The 20,131-nt window shown below is 30.6% G+C and overlaps 1 protein-coding gene across 1 annotated transcript in view; it reads right to left on the reverse strand.

The window, feature by feature from the left end:
• Nucleotides 1-12,040: 12,040 nt before the first annotated feature.
• The window catches only part of LOC142323501 (uncharacterized), a 222,737-nt gene continuing 214,646 nt past the window's right edge, over nucleotides 12,041-20,131 (reverse strand). The window contains exon 7 of the mRNA XM_075363238.1: nucleotides 12,041-17,172. Coding sequence (XP_075219353.1) covers nucleotides 13,979-17,172 — 3,194 coding nt within the window. The 3' untranslated portion in view covers nucleotides 12,041-13,978. The remainder of the gene's footprint in view (nucleotides 17,173-20,131) is intronic.

Genomic DNA, 20,131 nt, shown 5'->3' on the forward strand with positions numbered 1-20,131 from the left:
AATCAAATAGTTTTTCTCTTTTTTTGCAGTTCTTCTACACATTCCTGCTATCTGTCAGCTGTTTGTTTTCTCTGTAATAAAGGTTTTCCTTTGATATTAATGGATTTTGACTTCATTTCCTCAATCTTTATTATATTTGTAAATATTAGATTTCTAGTAATCATATTTTTTCTACCTTACATCTTTCCTCTGACTAGTTTCCTTTGACAGTTTCCTGACATTTAGTTTCCTGACATTTTCAAGGTCTGTCAAATTTTTGTGCGTCAATCTAACTATCCGTTTCCATAATCTTTTATGTTTTTATGCTTTCTGTATTTTTCCATCAGTTCTTATTATTTCTCATTACTCATGGTTTTTTTACCTGTTTCTTCTCCTGCCTTAATTGTTTGTTTCCTTTTTTATCTCTCCATCAGTTTTCAATCAAATCTTTGTTGTAATAAATTCTAAGCCTGCAGCTATGATTTGTTATGGGTTGTTTTAATGTTGTATAATCATCATCCACTTTTAGTTTGACAGTATCCCATCAATTTCTTCTGATATATTTCTTTAATTTTCTAAACTTCAAACTACAATAATGATAAAATTATCATTATCAAATAGCAATCAGAATCAATAAGTCTGTTTGTGAATATATTTTACAGTCTACAGTTTATTTTAAAAACTCTGCCTAACCATTATAAAATCTATCTTTGTCTATCTCCTAGTTTCATTCATGTGTATCTTCTTCTTTAATGATTTCAAAGGGTATCTGCAACCACTTAAATTTAGAGAAAAATTCTAAAAGCTTGGAATAATCTAAAGGTTATGAAATAATCTTTAGAGAATGGAATATAGCATTCCAACTTGAATAATGAAATGGTTTTTATATTATCCGATTTTCTCTTGAGTACTACCCACACTGACTAATTTAACAAAGAAAACTTTTTCCAATTGGAGATTAATTTACCTCTACTGTAATTTACCAAAGAGATTATCATCAATTGATTTAATAAAAAAGAAAAGGAACGGGGAAAAACATTTACCCATATATACAGCAATAATTTCCCATTACATTTAGCTGCATACGTACATAAGCATCAAGTTTGTTATTCTTCAAGCTTTATCAACCATTAATTAGTTTATAAATCAATAACTACTGAAAGGGCTGCTGGCCTCTTTCATTTCTTTTTCTGGCCACTCATGGATACTTAGACAACCAACCCTAATGGTTAAAATTTCTCATTTACTGTCTGTTTATCAAAGGAATGCAAGAAGGGCATGTCTGGTTATTTACAGGTGACCAGTACTCATCTATAGTACAGTATACTTATCAGCTTTGTAGCTGTTTGCAGACATGCTGTCACCACAATATAAAAAATACGTCATCACATATCAGATACTGTTGTTGCCTGTCAATCACTATTTACTCAGATTGCTCCTTATTTTCAGCTAACTATTGTACCAATGATCTTTCCGCAATCACCAACCAGGAGATCATCATCACCAATCACATGCCCTTCTGCCTAGAGCTAGGCTTCTGACTCATTAGTCAGAATAACAATAAATCATAATTGAACAATGTTCTGCAAAGATATCTGACATAGGACAATACGAATAAACACTGAGAGCAATCATGGCATTGGTAAAAGAGGACACTCCTGAAAAGATCAATTTAATCTATTGAGCACAAAATGATCAAAGAATATTTTTTAATTGTTTTAGCTCCCTCACCCAGAGAATAAAAAAGGTTTGCTGTTTTATTACAATACTGCAAATTATTTAATAATATTAATTTGAAAACCATGAATTTACCAGAGACAATATCAATAAAGATTAAATAGTATTCATTACTTCCCTAATTGTAATCTTTAAATGAAATACCCTAAATGATAAACAACAGTGATAATAAATTTTATAATGTGCTGCAGTATTCTCTTACCAACAGTAAAGAATAATCCCATCAAACAGCTTATTATAAATTAATATATTCCTTTCTTACATTTACCAGACAGCAATCCTTAAATCAAAATCTTAACTTTATTTATTAAAAAAAAAAAGAAAGCTCATTTCATATTTTCAAAATAAATTTTATACAAAAATGTATTCAGTAGATCCTGATGGTCGTTTTTGTATACACATATTAATTAGAAAATCTTGCAAAAAATCATACAAAAATAAGAAAAACTTTGCATAACATATCCTTATTTGACCATCATCCTCTGACTAGAAATTAGTATTGCAAATGAATAAATGACATAACTATTAACACCATGTTTACATGATTATAACGCTAATGGATTTATCCTAAGAAAGATATATCAACCAAAATTTATTAGTATTTTCAATTTTTATTTATATTATCCCCATATAACATATTTAAGGACTCTGAGATAGGAAAAAATAAAATCAAGACATTAGAAAGTTGCTAAATATATAAACTTTAATGATGCCACAAGAGTACAAAAAAATAAATTTATAAAAATATGTTTCGACGATAACATGAAAAAGGATCATTTTCTACTTAATTCTACATATACAGATGACCAGGTTGTTGTATCATACAGAGGCCAAAATGTTTTAGCTACAGAATGTTTTTTAATTAATGTTATTTTTAAATATCCTTCACCAAAACAAAATCTTTGAATTTTTTTGTGTTGCAACTTAATTCTTAGAAAATGAACTACATGACACTATTAAAATTATTTACATTGTCTCTTTTTGGGGAGATGAATATTAAAAATAAGACTGAAATTTTAAACAGAAAGTATAGTAAAATCAATGAAGTGTTCTGTAGTAAGGAAAAATGTGATGGTATGTTTTTATTCCTGACTAACACGCCACAAATTACAGGAGGAAATAATTATACCATTTGCGCTGGGTCACGCTAAGAATTCAACTAAATCAGCTAATTGAAAATGAAAAGTAAACATTAGTATTGACTATTAGTCAACAATGCGATACAAAAATTACTTAACTATTCTATGAATACGCATAAAATGACTAAGCTATTAATAAATTGTTATAATTCGTAGGGTATTGGACAAAAATTTAACGATGCTGTTCATTACTATAAATATCACCGATACTAATACCCATTACAAGTGCATACAGATATAACTCAAATGAAATATTTTGATAACCTTTATTCCTATAAAGTGGTTATTCATTTTACGAGTCACTCAGTGAAGGAAGTGTAATAATAATCTACTAATTCAAGTACAAACTATTCGTTTTTGTAATGTATACAGTAAGAAATATTAATAAGTACGCTAAATATTTTTAAAGAAATTATTGTTGAAGATTAAACATAACGATAATAGATTTTAATTGTGGAAAAAATTTTTGCTATTTCTGAAAATAGTTAAACAGAAAAGAGTAATGTAATGCCCTGCACAGTGACTGTCTGCTACTTGCAAGCCAGCTTTTATTTACATTGTACGTACTGTACTATGCTACATATAAAGATAGTAGCTCCCTGTCGCAGCTTCGCCCGCGCTATTTACTTGCTTTTCCCGAAGTAGTTAATATTTTTATTTTATGTTTATTAGTCAAGTAACCGGAGGTAGGTGCAGCCAGTCACACATACAGTAACGGTCGCAGTGGCTGTGGCTGTGGCTATGGTGATTGAATCACAGCACCGTATACCTTCATACCCTTTAAAAAAATCGGAATTAAAAAAACCCGAAAATGGTTTTTAAATATTTATCTGACGAGTATTTTCAAGCCCAAATTTACTGAATATCTCGTTGATTATAGTCGAGATTGGGAAAATTTGCAATCATTGTTCAAAACATTTTTTACCTTTCTTCATCACCTTTCAAGGTCGAATTTCAAAAATCTAGAAATTGGTTTATTGTTATGAAGATTACACTCTCCAAAAATCAAATCGATCTCTTCATTTTTTACCCAGAAATTAAAAAAAGAGAGTTTCAAAAATCAATTTTAATCCTTGAAACTCGGAATGAAACAAAAAATATAGAAATTAATTTTTACATGTTTATAATTAATCAGTTCAAACCCAGCTCACACACTAATAGACACTCACAGTTCAAAATTCATTAATGTTTGTGCTTCAACCTGCAAATCTCCACTACTACATTTTATCTCTTATATAAAAGAGAATGTCCTGACTGATTCACTGACTCATAATCAACGTACAACCAAACCTCTTATAGATAGTCTTGAAATGTTGAGGGTACCTTCGTATCTTTAAGTAGGCGTGCACCAAGAAAGGATGTTGCGAAATTTTGATTTTAAGGTGTTCAAATCGATGAATAACTAAATTTCGTCTTAACAGCGCTATCTGTAGGACGTAAAAGCATACCAAATACTCTAATATAGGACATACTCTATACCAAATGTTTTACTATTCAATTGCAATATTTCTGATATGAGTGTCCGCTGTAGGCTAAAAAATTACTGGATCGATTTACGCTCAAGGAAGAAGGGAAATAGGGAAAAATCGAAAAAGGTAAAAGGGAAGGAGGGGGAAAATTAAAAAAAAGAAAAGAGGGAAAAGGAAAAACGGGGAAAGGTAATGGAAAGGGAAAAGATAAAAAAGGAAAGAGGAAGGAGAAAGGGAAATGTGAGAAGAGGAAGGGGATTAAATAAATTTAATTCAAATTAAAAATTAAAATTAAATTAAATTTAAAATAAATAAATAGTTAAATTAAAATGGAATTAAAAAATTAGAATATATAAAGAAAATAACTGAAGATGTCAGATGCAAAAAAAATTGGTTGAGATTAAAAGCGTAGGTAAGGCATCGAAATGAAATTATTCATTACATCTTTCAAATAAGTAATATTAATACATCGTGTGCGCGCGCAGACCGACAGAATGAGTGTGTGATTACTCCAGAAGAATGCCGTTACATTTTACAGCTGTATTTTTCTGTTTAAAATAATGAAAAAAGTTCATAATAAACATGTGTCCGGAAAAGGCTTTGTTTTTAAATTTGTAATAACAAAGAATTTTACCGTGATTTCTGCTTAGCGGCAAAATGAATCTACACCGAAATTCATCAAAAACTAACTGGAATCGAAAACCGTGGATGAAGGGAGGAAGGGAAAAATCGAAAAAGGTAAAAGGGAAGAGGATAAAAAGCGAAGATGGGGAAAATTGGGAAAAGGAAAAACAGGAAAAGGAAAAGAGAAAAAAGAAACGAGGAAAGAGGAAGGGGAAAGGGAAATTGAGAGAGAGGAAGGTGAAAAGGTGGGGATAAGAGGAAGGGGAAAGGGAAGTAAGGGAAATAGAAATGGGAGAAGGAAAGGGAAACGGGAGAAAACGGGAAGGGAGAGCGAAGCGAGCCATGACCCTCTGATCGTGACGGGAAGCGCAAGTAACCATAGAGCACGGGCGAAGCCGCGATGGGGATGCTAGATTTGGGATAGTAATAAATTTTTTGTTTATCTTAAATTGTTTATATTAAAAAAACATTGCGAATGAAGGTACATCTATATTGTGGGCGAAGACGCGACGAGGTACGTTAGCATATATGTATGTTTTTTTTAGTCATCTTTCGAGATGAAATATATCCAGTAATCTTCACAGTTATTCCAAGAAACATGGGTAAAAGGTTTAGGAGCGATAGATCGGGTAGTTTTTTGTTTACCTCGAACAAAAAAACCCTCTTCCTCTTTATGCAATAGTACAAATGGTAAGCAAAAGACATATTTAGCGTTGCGGTAGTAAAAAGTACTCTAAACAGAGCTAAGGTAGACTCATTAAAATTGAAAATCAGACTGTTTAATAGTGTAATTAGATCAGTATTCGCATGTTGACGTGAATTGTGGGTCCAAAGATAATTGATTGGGTTGGAGCTCATGCAATTAACATTTAATAAAACAATATTTTATAGACCAAGAACTATCTACTGATAATAATATTAGTTCAAAACAGGTTACGCCAAAGTAGAATATTGCGTAAGGACAGAATTGAGCGCTTTTTTACTGAATGAATGATTAAGATTATTTGTATGATAACTGATAAAAGTGTGACAAGCTTTTGTTTCATTGGAGATTAATTAGAAGATTTGCGATTTATGTTATCTTGTATTAATAAATGAATTATTGAAGACTGCTAGTCTTATTGTAAAGCCGTTATTTTTTAGTGTTTACTTCAACAACGTAATGAGCAATACAAATATATGTGTAAAATAAATATTAATCTTTTAGTCGTAAGAGTATGATAGTACATACAAATAAAAACAAATCAATTTAATTGTGTTCAGTTGAACTAGAATTTGATAAAATTCGAAATAAAATCATTTACATATTCCAGAAAGTTTTGTATAAAGAAAACTTATCACTGAACTATTTTAATACGTAAAGAGTGAAGTTTTTTTATTTTTCTTCAAGCTAGGTTTTGACTACTATTGATTTTAGAAAAGGAAGTTTTGCCTTGACCTGGAGTGTTTCTTGTTAATAGATCTATTTTATTAAGGGTACATGTCTGCTTCAATGTAATTAGTATATGTAATTCTCTCCATTACAAAGATGTTGATGGAACATCTGGATGAATATGGTGAATCTGATAAAAGCAACTTTTTTAACTATTGACATTTGAAATTTCCAATTTTGTTTCTCTTATTCATATATCTGTTGTTTTTTTTCTTCAGAAAACACAAATAATGAATAGCCACCGTACTCCTGTTCATTTGACGAATGAATTTGATTACAATGAAAATGATGTGGATGATGAAAAAGATCCTGATTGTCGTAAAACTCCTACGTTTAAGAGACTGCAGGATTTAAAAGTATGTAAATTTTAATGGTGGTTCTGTAAGGTATATTCAATTACAATGTAAGGATTACACAGCATAATAGCTTTAGACAGTGATGAGATTGAAAAAATTATTCTACAGAAGAATGCAAATTAATCTGAACACAGATGTTATTTAATAAAAATTAATTAAAAAAAACATATCTCTACAATTTGAGAATATCTAGTAATTAATATTTTCTCCTTTGTCCTTAATCACTAATGCACACAATTTTATATGGATTCAACAAGTGTAGGACACATTTTTTTTTATTTCTTGATCATTAAACGATACCAATATTATTGCTTTGAGGCCAACTTTTGCGGCACAATCCTCCTCCATTCATTTTTGAGTCGTTTTTTACTTCATATTTTACAATTTCCGTGTAATTTCCAGTTTCTTAAAAAAATTATTTAATAATAATTTTTAACAGTAAATTTTGTTTCTAGTAATTTTTCATATCACCAAAAAAAATTTAGTCTTGTTCTTTGTTTACATTTAATAATAACTTTTTTGACAAACAATTTAAATAAAATTTTAATTTTTCTAACATTTCTTAGTTTTATTCAACTTATCTTACATCATTTTGTTCAGAATTAAATTCTTTACATGTTTTGTTTAAAATTTTTATTTATTACCCATTTAACAAAGTTACTGTACGTCAAACATAAAATGAAGGAAATTTTACCCCATTTTATTGATTTTCACCCTTTATTTCTCAAATACTACTGCAGATACGGATCTGGGACCTATTTTATTTGAGATTTCAGATTAAAATCTATAAGAAATCACTAATTCTATCCCTTAATTAACGTTCTAAAAATTTCAGTACGACTTCATTTCACCAGGGTATCTGAAATCAGAACGAAATTTTTCACTAGTCGTAACTCTCTAACGAAGCATAATAGGACATATATTTATATAAACTTTTTCCATTATTTTCACGAGTAGAATAGGTTATAAAAGTCTCGGGAGAACTTCGTTATACACTGTGTGTAATCTTTGCGGGAGGGTGGGACAAACCAAAATTCGAGTGGGAGGGACAAACCAGAATAGGCCATGTCAGTAGTGATGGGGACTGGGAGGAGCTTAACATAGCTAGTTATTCGACGATCCCGACTCAAGAAGACTCAGTTCTAAAAGTAATTTTGAGTATGGAGGTAAATTAAAAAATATCAACAAATATATACAGTAAACAAAAATAATAATACAAAACCGTTGTCATCATTAATACGGATCGTATCGTACAGTTAAACTGATAGATTTCTTCCTTTTGTGTTATCAGTCAGCTGTATTTAATAAATGTATTTATATTTTATTGTTGGAAGTAGGTTAATGGTACAGATAGTTTTAAAAGAGATCCCAAACTCTCAATCAAAGCAACAAATTGAATGTATACTCATCACATAAATCAAATATATTTTTGATCGTGTACTAAAGGGGATTTGTATAAATTTAAAAACAGGTGTCACAAATTGCAGCGCTAGTAGTAACAACACAGAAGAAGAAGAAGCTGAATATTAGATCAAAATAGATCTTATGAAAGTAAAAATTCCATGTATTTAAAAGCTGAGTATTTAAAAAAAAAAAGGAAATACATGTAAGCATGTTTTCTAGCGCGTTGCAATAAATAATTAACAAAACTTATTAATGAATTCACATATTGGTAAGTTTAATATTAATTTACCACTTTATAAAAAATAACGCATTTATCGATAACGCATTATCGTTGTTACATAATTATTAAATCAATTGATTATGAGTACTATAAGTTTTAGGTCGATCGTGATAAACATTCATTTTTAAATGTTAAAAAGGTAACTTTACGTAATATTTATAATTGATGATGATAGAAAAAAAGTTTTAAAGTTCTTAAGTTTATATTAAGATTGTCATTTTGGTGTGTTCATAGAGTATTTTTGTTAACTATTATATTCCTTTTTTTCTGCTCCAGTAAGGGGGTTTAAAAGGTGTTCCAACAACACCTTAAAGTCGGTTTGGACATCAGAAATTAATTTCTTTATGTATATTTCACCGTGAAAGGCCAACGTCTGGCAAATATCGATATTATCCGATGAATATCGACACATACCAAATACGTCAGTGAAAAACCAAAATATTTGCTTATTCGAACCTTCGCCAGTATACGAGTATACGTATGTCGACAAACATAGATAAGCTGTGGTGGGGGTCGAAAAGATAACTAGAAATTAAAAAAAATCACCCGATACCAATCTCAAAGGTAGATAGATTACGAGAAACCCTCGTAAAAAAGGAAGTTTAAATTTAAGCCAATATAACCTACACTCGCATCGCTCGCTAATCTCGTCTAATTAACGTTAAATATACAAATTATATATGTTACTCTTCAATATTAGAAGCGATTAATTCAATTCACCACATTTATAAAAAAAAATTAATAAAATTTTCAACATTTTATAAATTGAAAGGACCAATACAGGATATACAGAATATGTTAACTGCATGGATAATGATAACGATACAAATAAATGGTCAGATGGTTTGTCCTTTGTTCAGTTTTTTACACGACTCCCCAGGAAGGAGTGTAATGTATTTAGGGTGCATGTATGTATGTTTTTTCCACCGTAGCAGCTCTATGGCTGAACCGATTTAGATGTATGACCCCGCGTTGGAATCCTTATGTTATTGGGAGTCCGGAGTGTCATAGGGTGTAGTAGTGGAGATTTGCCGGTTGAAGCACAAACTTTAATGAATTGAATGAGCTGTGAACTGTAAGCCTCCATCACAGTGTAAGTTGGGTTTAAACAGAACGATTCAAATCAATGGAATGAATAATATTACATAAACAATAGAATTCAATTTACGTTAAATAAAATAAAATAATATTAATTGAATTTAAAAACAATTGCTTAATAATAATAGACTTCCCGTGGGGACTGCGTGAGGCTAGAGTGGTGAGATGATGCGAGCATCTCATGCGAGGCGAGACTAATTATCACCATCAACTGGTAACAAACGGGGTGCCCCTGGAGCACTGCTTTGGGGGGTGCAATGGGGTGCTCTTATAATATCTCTGCAAACAATCGTCCGATTTTCATGATTCAAACAGGATATTTGCTAATAGGGTGAAGGCTAACTTTATCATGCGTCAGATATTCTCTCGATGTAACAGATAACGATTATTCGGAAATGTTGTTATATCTTTGCAACCGATCTTCCGATTTTCATTTGTGTTAATGACATTAATACGTAAAACTGCATTTTTTCTTGAAACAGTTTTTGCTCAAAAAGGAGGGTAATGTATTTAAGGTACACGTGTGTTTGTTCCATCGTAGCAACTCAAATACTATATACGAAATTGTCACCCCGCACGCTCTTTAATTATTCTACATTAATAATTATCCTATGGTAAAGAGAAATGTTTGTCAGCAATGTTTTTTTGGCAGTCTGTGTTTTTAATTTTCAATACTTATCTCTTATTAAAACATTTTTTTTCAGCTTTCACCATTAGTGCGGGCTGAATGTGGTGAATTCAATTAACCGCTTCCAGTGTTGGATAATAACATATATAATTCGTATATTTAACGTTAATTAAATGAGGTTAGCGAACTATGCAAGCGTAGGTTATGTTTGGCTTAAATTTAACTTCCTTTTTTACGAGGGTTTCAAGTTATCTATTTAAGTTTGAGGTTGGTATCGGCTGATTTTTTTTAATTTCTAGTTATCGTTTCGACCCCCATTAGAAGCTATCTTGTTTGTCTCGACATATACCGACGAAGGTCCTTCGCCGGTATATGTCAAGGCCGTATATATATATATATATATATATATATATAGTGAATGTATATTATAATAATAATATAAGTAAATATTTCGGTCTTTCACCGACGCATTTGGTATGTATCGCATTCACGGGAAAATACTGGGGTCTCTAATTTCGATCTTTCAAGGTAACATATATTAGCCTTCCTTCTTCCCACTTTAAAAAAAAATAATTTAAAAAGCAGGTAACTTGGTCTTTAATGTTTCATTCGCTATATTTTTCTAGAAAATAATAATTATTCTATTTCATTTAACAGCTATTTGACAAGTGCTAATCGAAGATAATGTACTTTTCGATTAGTTTTTCAAAATAAATTTAATTTTCCATTCTCCTAAATCTTCCTAGGTTTTGGTTTAAACGACTAGGTCACCCTAAATAGTCGATTACATTAAAAAGAGAAATAAATGAAGGAGGACCATCAATTAAAATCTTCATAAATACAAACTATAATGATAATAATGTATATACATGTGGATATCAGCTGTAGGGCTAGATAGACCTCTCAAATATTCGTACTACAAGCTGTTACACACAAAGAGTAGCGGTAGGCAGCTACGTGTATTAAATCAACAATTTTAATCCTTTTCCGATTGGACAGGATAATACGCCGACTAATTTTGCATCTGTCAGAAAAAATTTCACTGTAGAAATAATGTGCCTACTATTCGACAAAGCAAAGTTCATACTCGTGGAGGAGCGCAACACTGTTGTTTTGTTTGGCTATAGACAAAGATGGAGAAATAACACAGTAGTACAGTCTGGGCTTAGTCCTACTGAACAAAGTGATATGCTTGGCAATCCGTTCTAACAAGAAATATTGTCCGTTTAAAATAGGCTGTATTTTATTTGTTTTTATTAGTAATAAAACGTCTACAAATTACGTAATGCTTATAACTACACGCCTATACTAAAATTTTAACCCATAATTCTATGACTCACGCGTCTGTATTCGTCATAATGTCATTACTTAAACCAAAAGAATTGGTGTAAAAAATTTATACTTTATTTACTTGTATATGCTGTTTTTTTAGTATGATATATTTTCATCATGCTTGTGTTTTAAAGTACATTGACAAAGAAAACAATCGCCCTTATTACAAAATGACAGGGCAAAGAAAGAATCCATTATTTATACAAAAATAGTCGTAGTTAAGCAGAAGTAAAACTGATCTTTTATTATTAAACATTGAAATTAAAATGACATTAATTAATTAATTAATATAAATAAAGCCTAATAAATAATTTAATGTTATGTAACACTATCATGATATGCGTATGCGTCCATAAACACAGACAATAATTTTTAAAACGGTAATCTAATCTCACGGTAGAAGTCGCAATACTTTACTAGTACCGCTGGAACGTGCTATACACAGCAGTGCTTCTTAAACTACGAATACGCACTTCGCTTTGTCAACTAGTACGTTATGAATTGATGCTACCGGCGATTCAAGTTTATTACGAAGGTACTGTAAATAAATAAATTAATAAAATCAATAAAAAAGTATTTTATTATTTAAAAGGATATAAATTTTATTTAATTTTATTTTTTATTACATGAATAATTGTCACAGTCAAAAGTAGGTTTTATTTCATCACTATAATTGAAACAGATGAACTGAAAATTACTTCCTTTATTCCATCGTTAATTTGTTTCGCTTGTATTTTAAATTCCGCTACTCTTCTCCTCTACTTCTAATAGATAAACTTCTTCATTTCTTCAACGACCACTACAGTTTCATTCGGGCTGATTTTAGTTTCTTTTTATTATTACTATTAATAATTCTATTAACGACCATAATTTCCACATTTATTAATATTTTTTCCTTGTCATACTCGATATCAACACAAATTCACAAAATATTTAATATAAATATTAGATAACTTATCTTTGTGTGTTTTTTAAATTCCTTTTATAGATTTGCCATTTACAATAATAAAATTTATATTAATATTGTCAAAACAAATTCAGGATTCAACAAATAGTCAAAATTATAAATAGAGAATTTCTGCTATGCATTAAATTAATTTTCATAAATATTATAATTTCTTTAATATAAAATACTGAATAGAAGTGTTCACGATTAAATAACCGGACTAGAAAATGAATATCTGTTAACTAATGCTTTCTCTTATTAATATTAGATTTAAAAAAATAATCAATAATTATTTTATATAGAAGAAAGCTCTATTCTTTTAGAAAACTACTTCCTTTCTATAAGCAGGGGTCAATAAATTAAAATATACATCTTCCTCTACGATTATAAAGAGAAGTTTGGTTTCCTTAAGTCTGGTTACCCTAAAGTCTAATTAAATTTATCTTATGTTAATATAAATTCGATATTTACAAAACAATGAAGTTACTGAATTTATATAACTATGTTATTAATCAAAATAATTTATGTTTTATGTAACGAGTACGTGAATGTAATTATTAATTGTTGCAATAAATATACAATAGATAGTAAACTTTTACTAATTTATAATAGAAAATAAGAGAACGCATTAATTATTTACTAATATTTTTACGACTACATATTTTCTTTTTAGAATATATAAATATAAGTTTTAATTTTTAATTAATTACTAAAAACTGAAAACGAAGTACAATTGTATGTTTAAGTCAGTGAAAACTAAAAATATTAAATAAATCAATTAAATTAAGATTAACCCAGTGAGTATTCATCAGTTAGGAACAAGAATTAGTTACAAATAATAATAACAAAATATACATAAATATCAAACGGTATTAATAATAATTATGTTCAATCAATAGTAATAAAATGAGCAAATTCAGAATGTAGACAGCGTTTTTGTTCGTAAGAATATTTTCTTTTTCATTTCTTTTTTATAATTGCTTCCAGTAAATTTATGAAAAAAGTAAACTCTTTGTAATTGCTACAGATTACAAATAAAATGCTTTATTTTTAGTAATTACAGAAAAATAATTTTGATTGTAAATCCTACTACTACTACTAATAATAATAATAATAATATTAATAATAACAATAAAATAATAATTGTAAGAAGAAGAAAAAGAATATAAAAAACTACGAAATCTACATTTAAAAACGCTTTTTAGCGTTTGCAAATGTAAATCTTAAATTATTTTTCCTATGAAATAAATTAATTCAGAAATTTAAAAAAAGAATAAATAAATTTAACTGAGGCTTCAATTAAATGTAATCCTTAGCTATATCTTGTTCTGTTCGTTATAACCGATATTAATTTAAAAAATGACAGATATTCATTCTGAGAACAGTACGACCGGGCTTCACTATGTTATTAAAGGGAAATTAAGTTCATGAAGTTAAAAAAAAATAAACAAGATATAAAAAGGCAGTGAGAGAAATTATATATATTGGCACAAATCTGTATTTTAGGAGAAAATTTGTAGTTTTGGCATCAAAAATAATCATTTGATACCAAAATTACCAGTACCATTCTGTGGGCCTTGACTGTCGTTGACCGACCCACCTTTGAATGTTACCGTTATCGTATTGAGGTGCTGATAACACGATAGCTTCATAACCTTCATCATCTGCCGAAGAAGCTTCAGAATCTTTATTCTGATTTTGAGGTTCTGCTTTTGAAACCGTCGACGGTTTTTCTTGCGGTTGTACACTTTGAACCCTAGAAATATATTGTTGGGATGATGATGTTGACAACAGGAACGGAGATCCTCCTCGGTTGCTACCAAATCCTGATGGATGAGTTACCGTCGATAGAAAACCTCGAGTTTTAACTCTTCCCTGAGGATATTCTGCAAGACTTCTAGTCGGGTGCAATGTCGATGGCTGTAACGCATCGTTCAAAGTCACATCGTATTCTTCATCGGCAATATCTAAATTAGAACCAGATGAAGGATTTTGTTGATCTGAAAAATCACCGGGTCTGAAACTATTTCTCGTATTCTGATTAAGGTTTTCTGGTCCCGACGGTCCAGGTGCAGTAATATCGATATTTTTTGGCGGTTGTGGAGGAAATGCTCCCGACTCAGGTTTATCGATAATATTTTTTGTCGGTAATCTAGGATAGGCTGTGGAATCGGGTCCTGTAGGCAAGTTTTCATTTTCAACTTGTTTCGGTCTGTTTGGATTGTAAAACCCGTAATGAGACCTAAGATTTATGATTGTACTACCTTCATTTTTCACAGCTACTTCAACCGGTCGCCTAAATCCTCCTCCAGGACCACTAGATGCTACAGCTGTTGATCCTGTATCGTAATTCGTTCGGGAACTTTCAACAGAACTCGGACCATCTTGAAGTTTTTGTGTTTTATGGGGCCTTCGATAATTTGAACCAGGAGCAGACGGAGGGAACTGTGCGACTTTGGGAGGGTCATCGTATTCAGCTGGATAATCCTCCACAACCGGCCTAGAATTAAATGAAGTTCTCCTGTAATTAGAGGAGCCGGGAGCTGAAGGAAGCTGCTGTGTTGGTCTAGGATCTTCTTCACCGTTTTTATACGTGTAACTATTTTCTTGAGTGGATGTTTCTGCGGGTTTTACAGGCTTTCGATACTGACTGTTACCAGCACCGCTTGTTTGTTGCTGAAAATTCCTTTGTGGTATTTCATCATCAAAAGTGCTCTCTGTCGTTGAAGAGGCTGTTTTATCTGATTCTATAACTTTACTCGGTCTCCTAAAACCTGGTGAATAACCAGTCGGTTCTTTACGCTGAATCTTTTCGTCGGATTCATTAGGTTTAATAATTCTTCTGTAGCCTACTGCAGAAAGAGGTTTCTGAGATGAAACAGTGGTTGAATCTAAAACTGATGTTGTTGTTTCTATTATGTTTGTTGTGGTTGATTTTACTGGTCTTCTAAATAAGCCTACAGAGACAAAAGGTCTGGATGGTCCAGAGACTGGAACAGAATCTGAGTTAAGGTCTTTCACAAGTTTTTCGGATGAATCACCGCCGTTGAATGTTTGATCTTTTAGTGGCTTTTCTTCTCTTAAAAAGATATCAGATTTGTCATTAGGAATAGGTGTTGTAGCAGGCTGTTTTTTGTAGTTGTTGGGAGATGTCAAAGGTATCGTTCTGCTTCTATTTTCAGGTTTGTAACGATAATTTTGTTGGTAATCTCGTTCCTGATACTCATCGCCATAAGAGGAAGTACTAGAGAATCTATGGTAGGAAGTAACAGGTGTAACACTGCTACTAGGTCTTGTTTCTTCTGTTGGTGAAGTAGCCGGTGATGTAGTTCTACTACGGAATAGATTGGGATTCCTGGTATAAGAATTAGTCTGTTCTTGAACCGATGGAACAGTTGTTGATCTGTAATTGTTAGTAATTTTTGGAGTATCTTCACTGGAACCTGTATTTGCACTATCACTTTGCTTATTGTTTCGTTCATTAGTGCTTTCATTTGGAGATTTGGAATAAGCACCTTGTCTATTGTCACTCTTTTCTTTCACATTTTCTTCGGCTGATTTACCTGTATTTAGTGGTTTTGTATCTTCATAATCATCTTCATATTCTTCGTCTTCATATTTATCTGTAGGTGCTGGCTTTTGAGTATCAGTATTAGTTGTTTTATAATTTTTTGTAGAAATTTTTGAATTATCTGTATTTTTACTAGCTGTTTGCCTAATATTTGAGTCAGTTTTATCGTTATTTACCTTATCATTTTTTTTATACAACTGCTTTGAGTAATCACCGTCTTCACTTCTTGATTTCTCTGATTGTCTATTACTTGGCAAAGATTTTTGTGAGTTGTTTCCACTATTTAATGACGATGTTTTAGAATTTTGTCTTCTTCCATTTCTGGAATCATCCGTATATTCATCATCTCTTCTTCCATTATACCTACTTGTTGAAGGCTTATGATTTCTTCTCGATACTTTTTCTTCTTCCACTTCTTCATCATCATCATAATAGTATTCATCATCATCATCTTCATCTTCATATACTGGTCTTCTTTCTTGGTGTTTTCTTCCTGAATTTCTTGTATGTTCAGAATTATGAGGACGTTTGCGATTAGATGCACTCATCGTACCAGTTCTACTACCTGATATATAACCAGGTCTTTCTGCTGGAACAGCCTCATCATCTCTTAAATAGCCTTTTCCTCTATTTCCTCTTGGACGAGAAACGCGTGGGTTATAATCGTCGTATCTCTGTCCTTTTCTTGATCTAGGTCTTTCTTCTTGTTCATAATCATCATCACCAAGATCATCATCATCTTCATACCTATCGGGTCTTTTACGATTCTGTAATCTTAATCTGTGTCGATTTGAAGACCTTCTATCACCAGATCCTGTAGGACCGTTATCATAATCATTTTGTTTTGTCTTTTTGTATTTCGGTGGTTGTTGTTCTTCTTCATATTCATCCTCGTAATACTCTTCATCATCTGTTTGCTGTTTCCTTGGTTGATTTCGATTCTCTTTAACCGTTTCTGATGTAGGAGGAGGTGATACATCTGAAGTTTTCTGAGTATAGTCGTACTTGTCTCTTTCGTTTATGGGAACTGGTCTTCGAATTTTTGGTGGTATTCTAGGTCTATCATACACGCTTCCAGTACTAGGACTATTCGGGCGTACAGAGGGTTTTACCATGTCTGCAGTTGTCGGCTGGGGCTGACCTTCATAATCTGTTTCACCATCACGTGAAGCACTACCTGTAAAATTTAACAAAAGTATGTTACTTAAAAAAAAAGCATTCAAGTAGAAGTTATAAAAACTGAGACTAAGCAGGTAAATTATACTACACCAATTATTTTTTAAAACCCGAAACATCTTTTTCTACACCATTGAAACAAAAGCAACCAAAAATCTATTTCAAAGAATTTTAGAATAATTAATGTTTTTATATCTATCATGTAACTTTGTTTTGAGTTGATATATGAACATATTTTGGAACGTAAGTCGCATCTTAAAATAAATCACTTGTAAGAAATTATCATAATCTGTAAAATTATCATAATGATCAACAATGAGTAATTAATCTTAAAGACAGAAAATATATTTTTGATAGAATCTGAAGCGATAAAAACCGATAATCTCTAAAAACGTTTTACCTTTACATGATGTATGTAAAGGAAGCTTAGTTATATAATTTCATTTCTTTTTTATTTTGGTGTGTTACGGATTATTTTATATAAGTTTAAAATAAGGTTATTTTTTAAAACAAAATTAATTTAATTGACTTTTATTGATATATGCATGTGTGTGTTATATATATATATATATATATATATATATATATATATATATATAAATTTTTAAAAAATCATCAAAATACTGACCACTGTGCCAAATAACCTGAAATAACATGAAAAAACCACCAAAAAGAGTAACAGAACCTAAAAAAAACTAATACCATACCAAAAGTCGATTTTCGCGGGATCCCGCATCATCAGTGGGTACAAAATTCCAAAATTACATCAAACAAAAACAAAAAAGAAATAAGAACTATAAATTTTGAAACTGAAACTCAATAACAACGACACTTCAACAATATAACGCAACGCCAACTGGAATCATGCGCCAATTCCAGTTGGCGTTGTGTTGTATTGCTCAAATGTCGTGGTTATTAGAGTTTAAATCTTCTAAATTTTTAGTTTTTATTTATGTATTCTTTGTTTTTGTTTTATGTAATTTTGGAATTTTGTACCCACTGATGATGCGGGTTCCCGCGAAAGTCGACTTTTGGTATAATGTTTTTAGGTTCTGTCACTCTGTTTGGTGGTTGTTTTGTGTTATTTTATATATCTAAGTATATAAACACACACACACACACACACACACATATATATATATATATATAAAATTTAAAGTAAATTATATGTGACTAGTCAATTTTGTATCAGGTTTCATAAGCATGAGAACAAATCAAGTACTGAATTAAAATAAATAAAAAATATAGAGTATTGCTGAATAAGTTTTATATAAAAATTAGCTAACTGAATTCTACAGAAATGAAAAAAAGAATCTTTGAAAGGATTTAATAAAGGAATTTGAAAAAAATATTTCATGCAGGTTAAGAATAACACCTGAGTGTGGAAGGATACTTAGATATTGGAATAATTAAACAAGAATATTCCATTTTTTTGTCTCGACTTTGTTGAATTTTTAAGCTCACTGTTTAAGTAAAAACTAAAGGAAAGACTTCGGTACTGATTTTTTAAATATAGCATGATGTTATCTTATCATTATTTTATAATATGAATCGGATGATGTGTGTGTGTGTGTGTGTGTGTGCGCGCGCGCGAAAAAGAGAGAAGAGTACATGGATGCGTGTTGCTTTTTATTGCGATTATAACACTGTTATATGTACATTATAATGTATATAATATTTATAGGAATACAGATATTTACATACGTTTATTTTAGAATGTAATTTAATTTTGTAAATATGTTTAATACGTTTATTAATTTTAAAATAAGTTCTTTTGGCATTTCTGGTTCGACTACGAATATCATATTAGACGCAACCTGATAGCCTTCCTATAGATCCCTATTACCTATATCCTAACATAAATATTTTGCAACACCTAGAACTAACATACAATTTCACTTTCAGCAATCGTACCCAACCGTAATTAAAAGTTTTATCCAGATCACTCGAAACACTTGTATCATATGAAGACCAAATAGAAAAATACAACACTAAAATAATAACATATAAAATCTTATATAATAGTACACTCATCGACTAACTCCTACGAAAAATAAATAAAAATAAAAACAAAGATAACCAAAACAAAAAAGAAACAAAAACAAAAATACATCCAAAATTAAAAGCCATCCAAAATGTTTGCCGATTAACTTACAGATGTGAGTTGCAGATCCATAACATTAACGACTACACAGGCATACAAAATAAATTTATTTATTTTATATACACATATACTTATTTAATAAAAAAAAGCAAAATTAAATAAATAATTGAACTAAAAAAAGAAAACAAGGTGTGGAAATAAAAGACTAAACATCGTAATGCAGTATTTAATTAAATAAAATAATGGGTGACCAATTAACTTTCAAAAAGTTTGAATTTGTTTAAATATATTTTTCATGTTGCAGAAACAGCAGACATTGAAGATTGTCTAATGATTAAGTTGTCATCAGGTCTTAAATCGGTAAGAAAATTTTGTCCTTCAACAAAAATATTTAAATGAAGACGGGGGACTCTTTAATATAGATTAGTTACTTCTCAGGGCGCTTATTTATAGGACAATTACTATTCAGAGCCCCCGACTGTGTTTAAATATTTTTGTTGGACAAGGTTTTCTTATCGATGTAACACTTTGTCAGAACTTAATCATTAGATAACCTTAAATATCTGCTATTTCTACAACATGAAAAATATATTTAAACGAATCAAAACTGTCTGGAAGTTTAATTGTCAGCCGTTATTTTATTTAATGAAATACAGCATAACGATGTTTAGTCCTTTATTGCCATACCTTGTTTTCTTTTATTATTTTTTAATTCGATTTATTGTCGTGTTTTTAATTCAATTTATTTTTTTTATTTTTAGCAATCATGTATTTTAATTTTTATAACTGTTTACTTTTTAGTGATCATCGAGAAAAGTTCACGATTCGAAATCTTACGGATATGACGTATTTAACG

The sequence above is a fragment of the Lycorma delicatula genome, chromosome 4, assembly GCF_047948215.1.
Source record: "Lycorma delicatula isolate Av1 chromosome 4, ASM4794821v1, whole genome shotgun sequence".
NCBI lineage: Eukaryota > Metazoa > Arthropoda > Insecta > Hemiptera > Fulgoridae > Lycorma > Lycorma delicatula.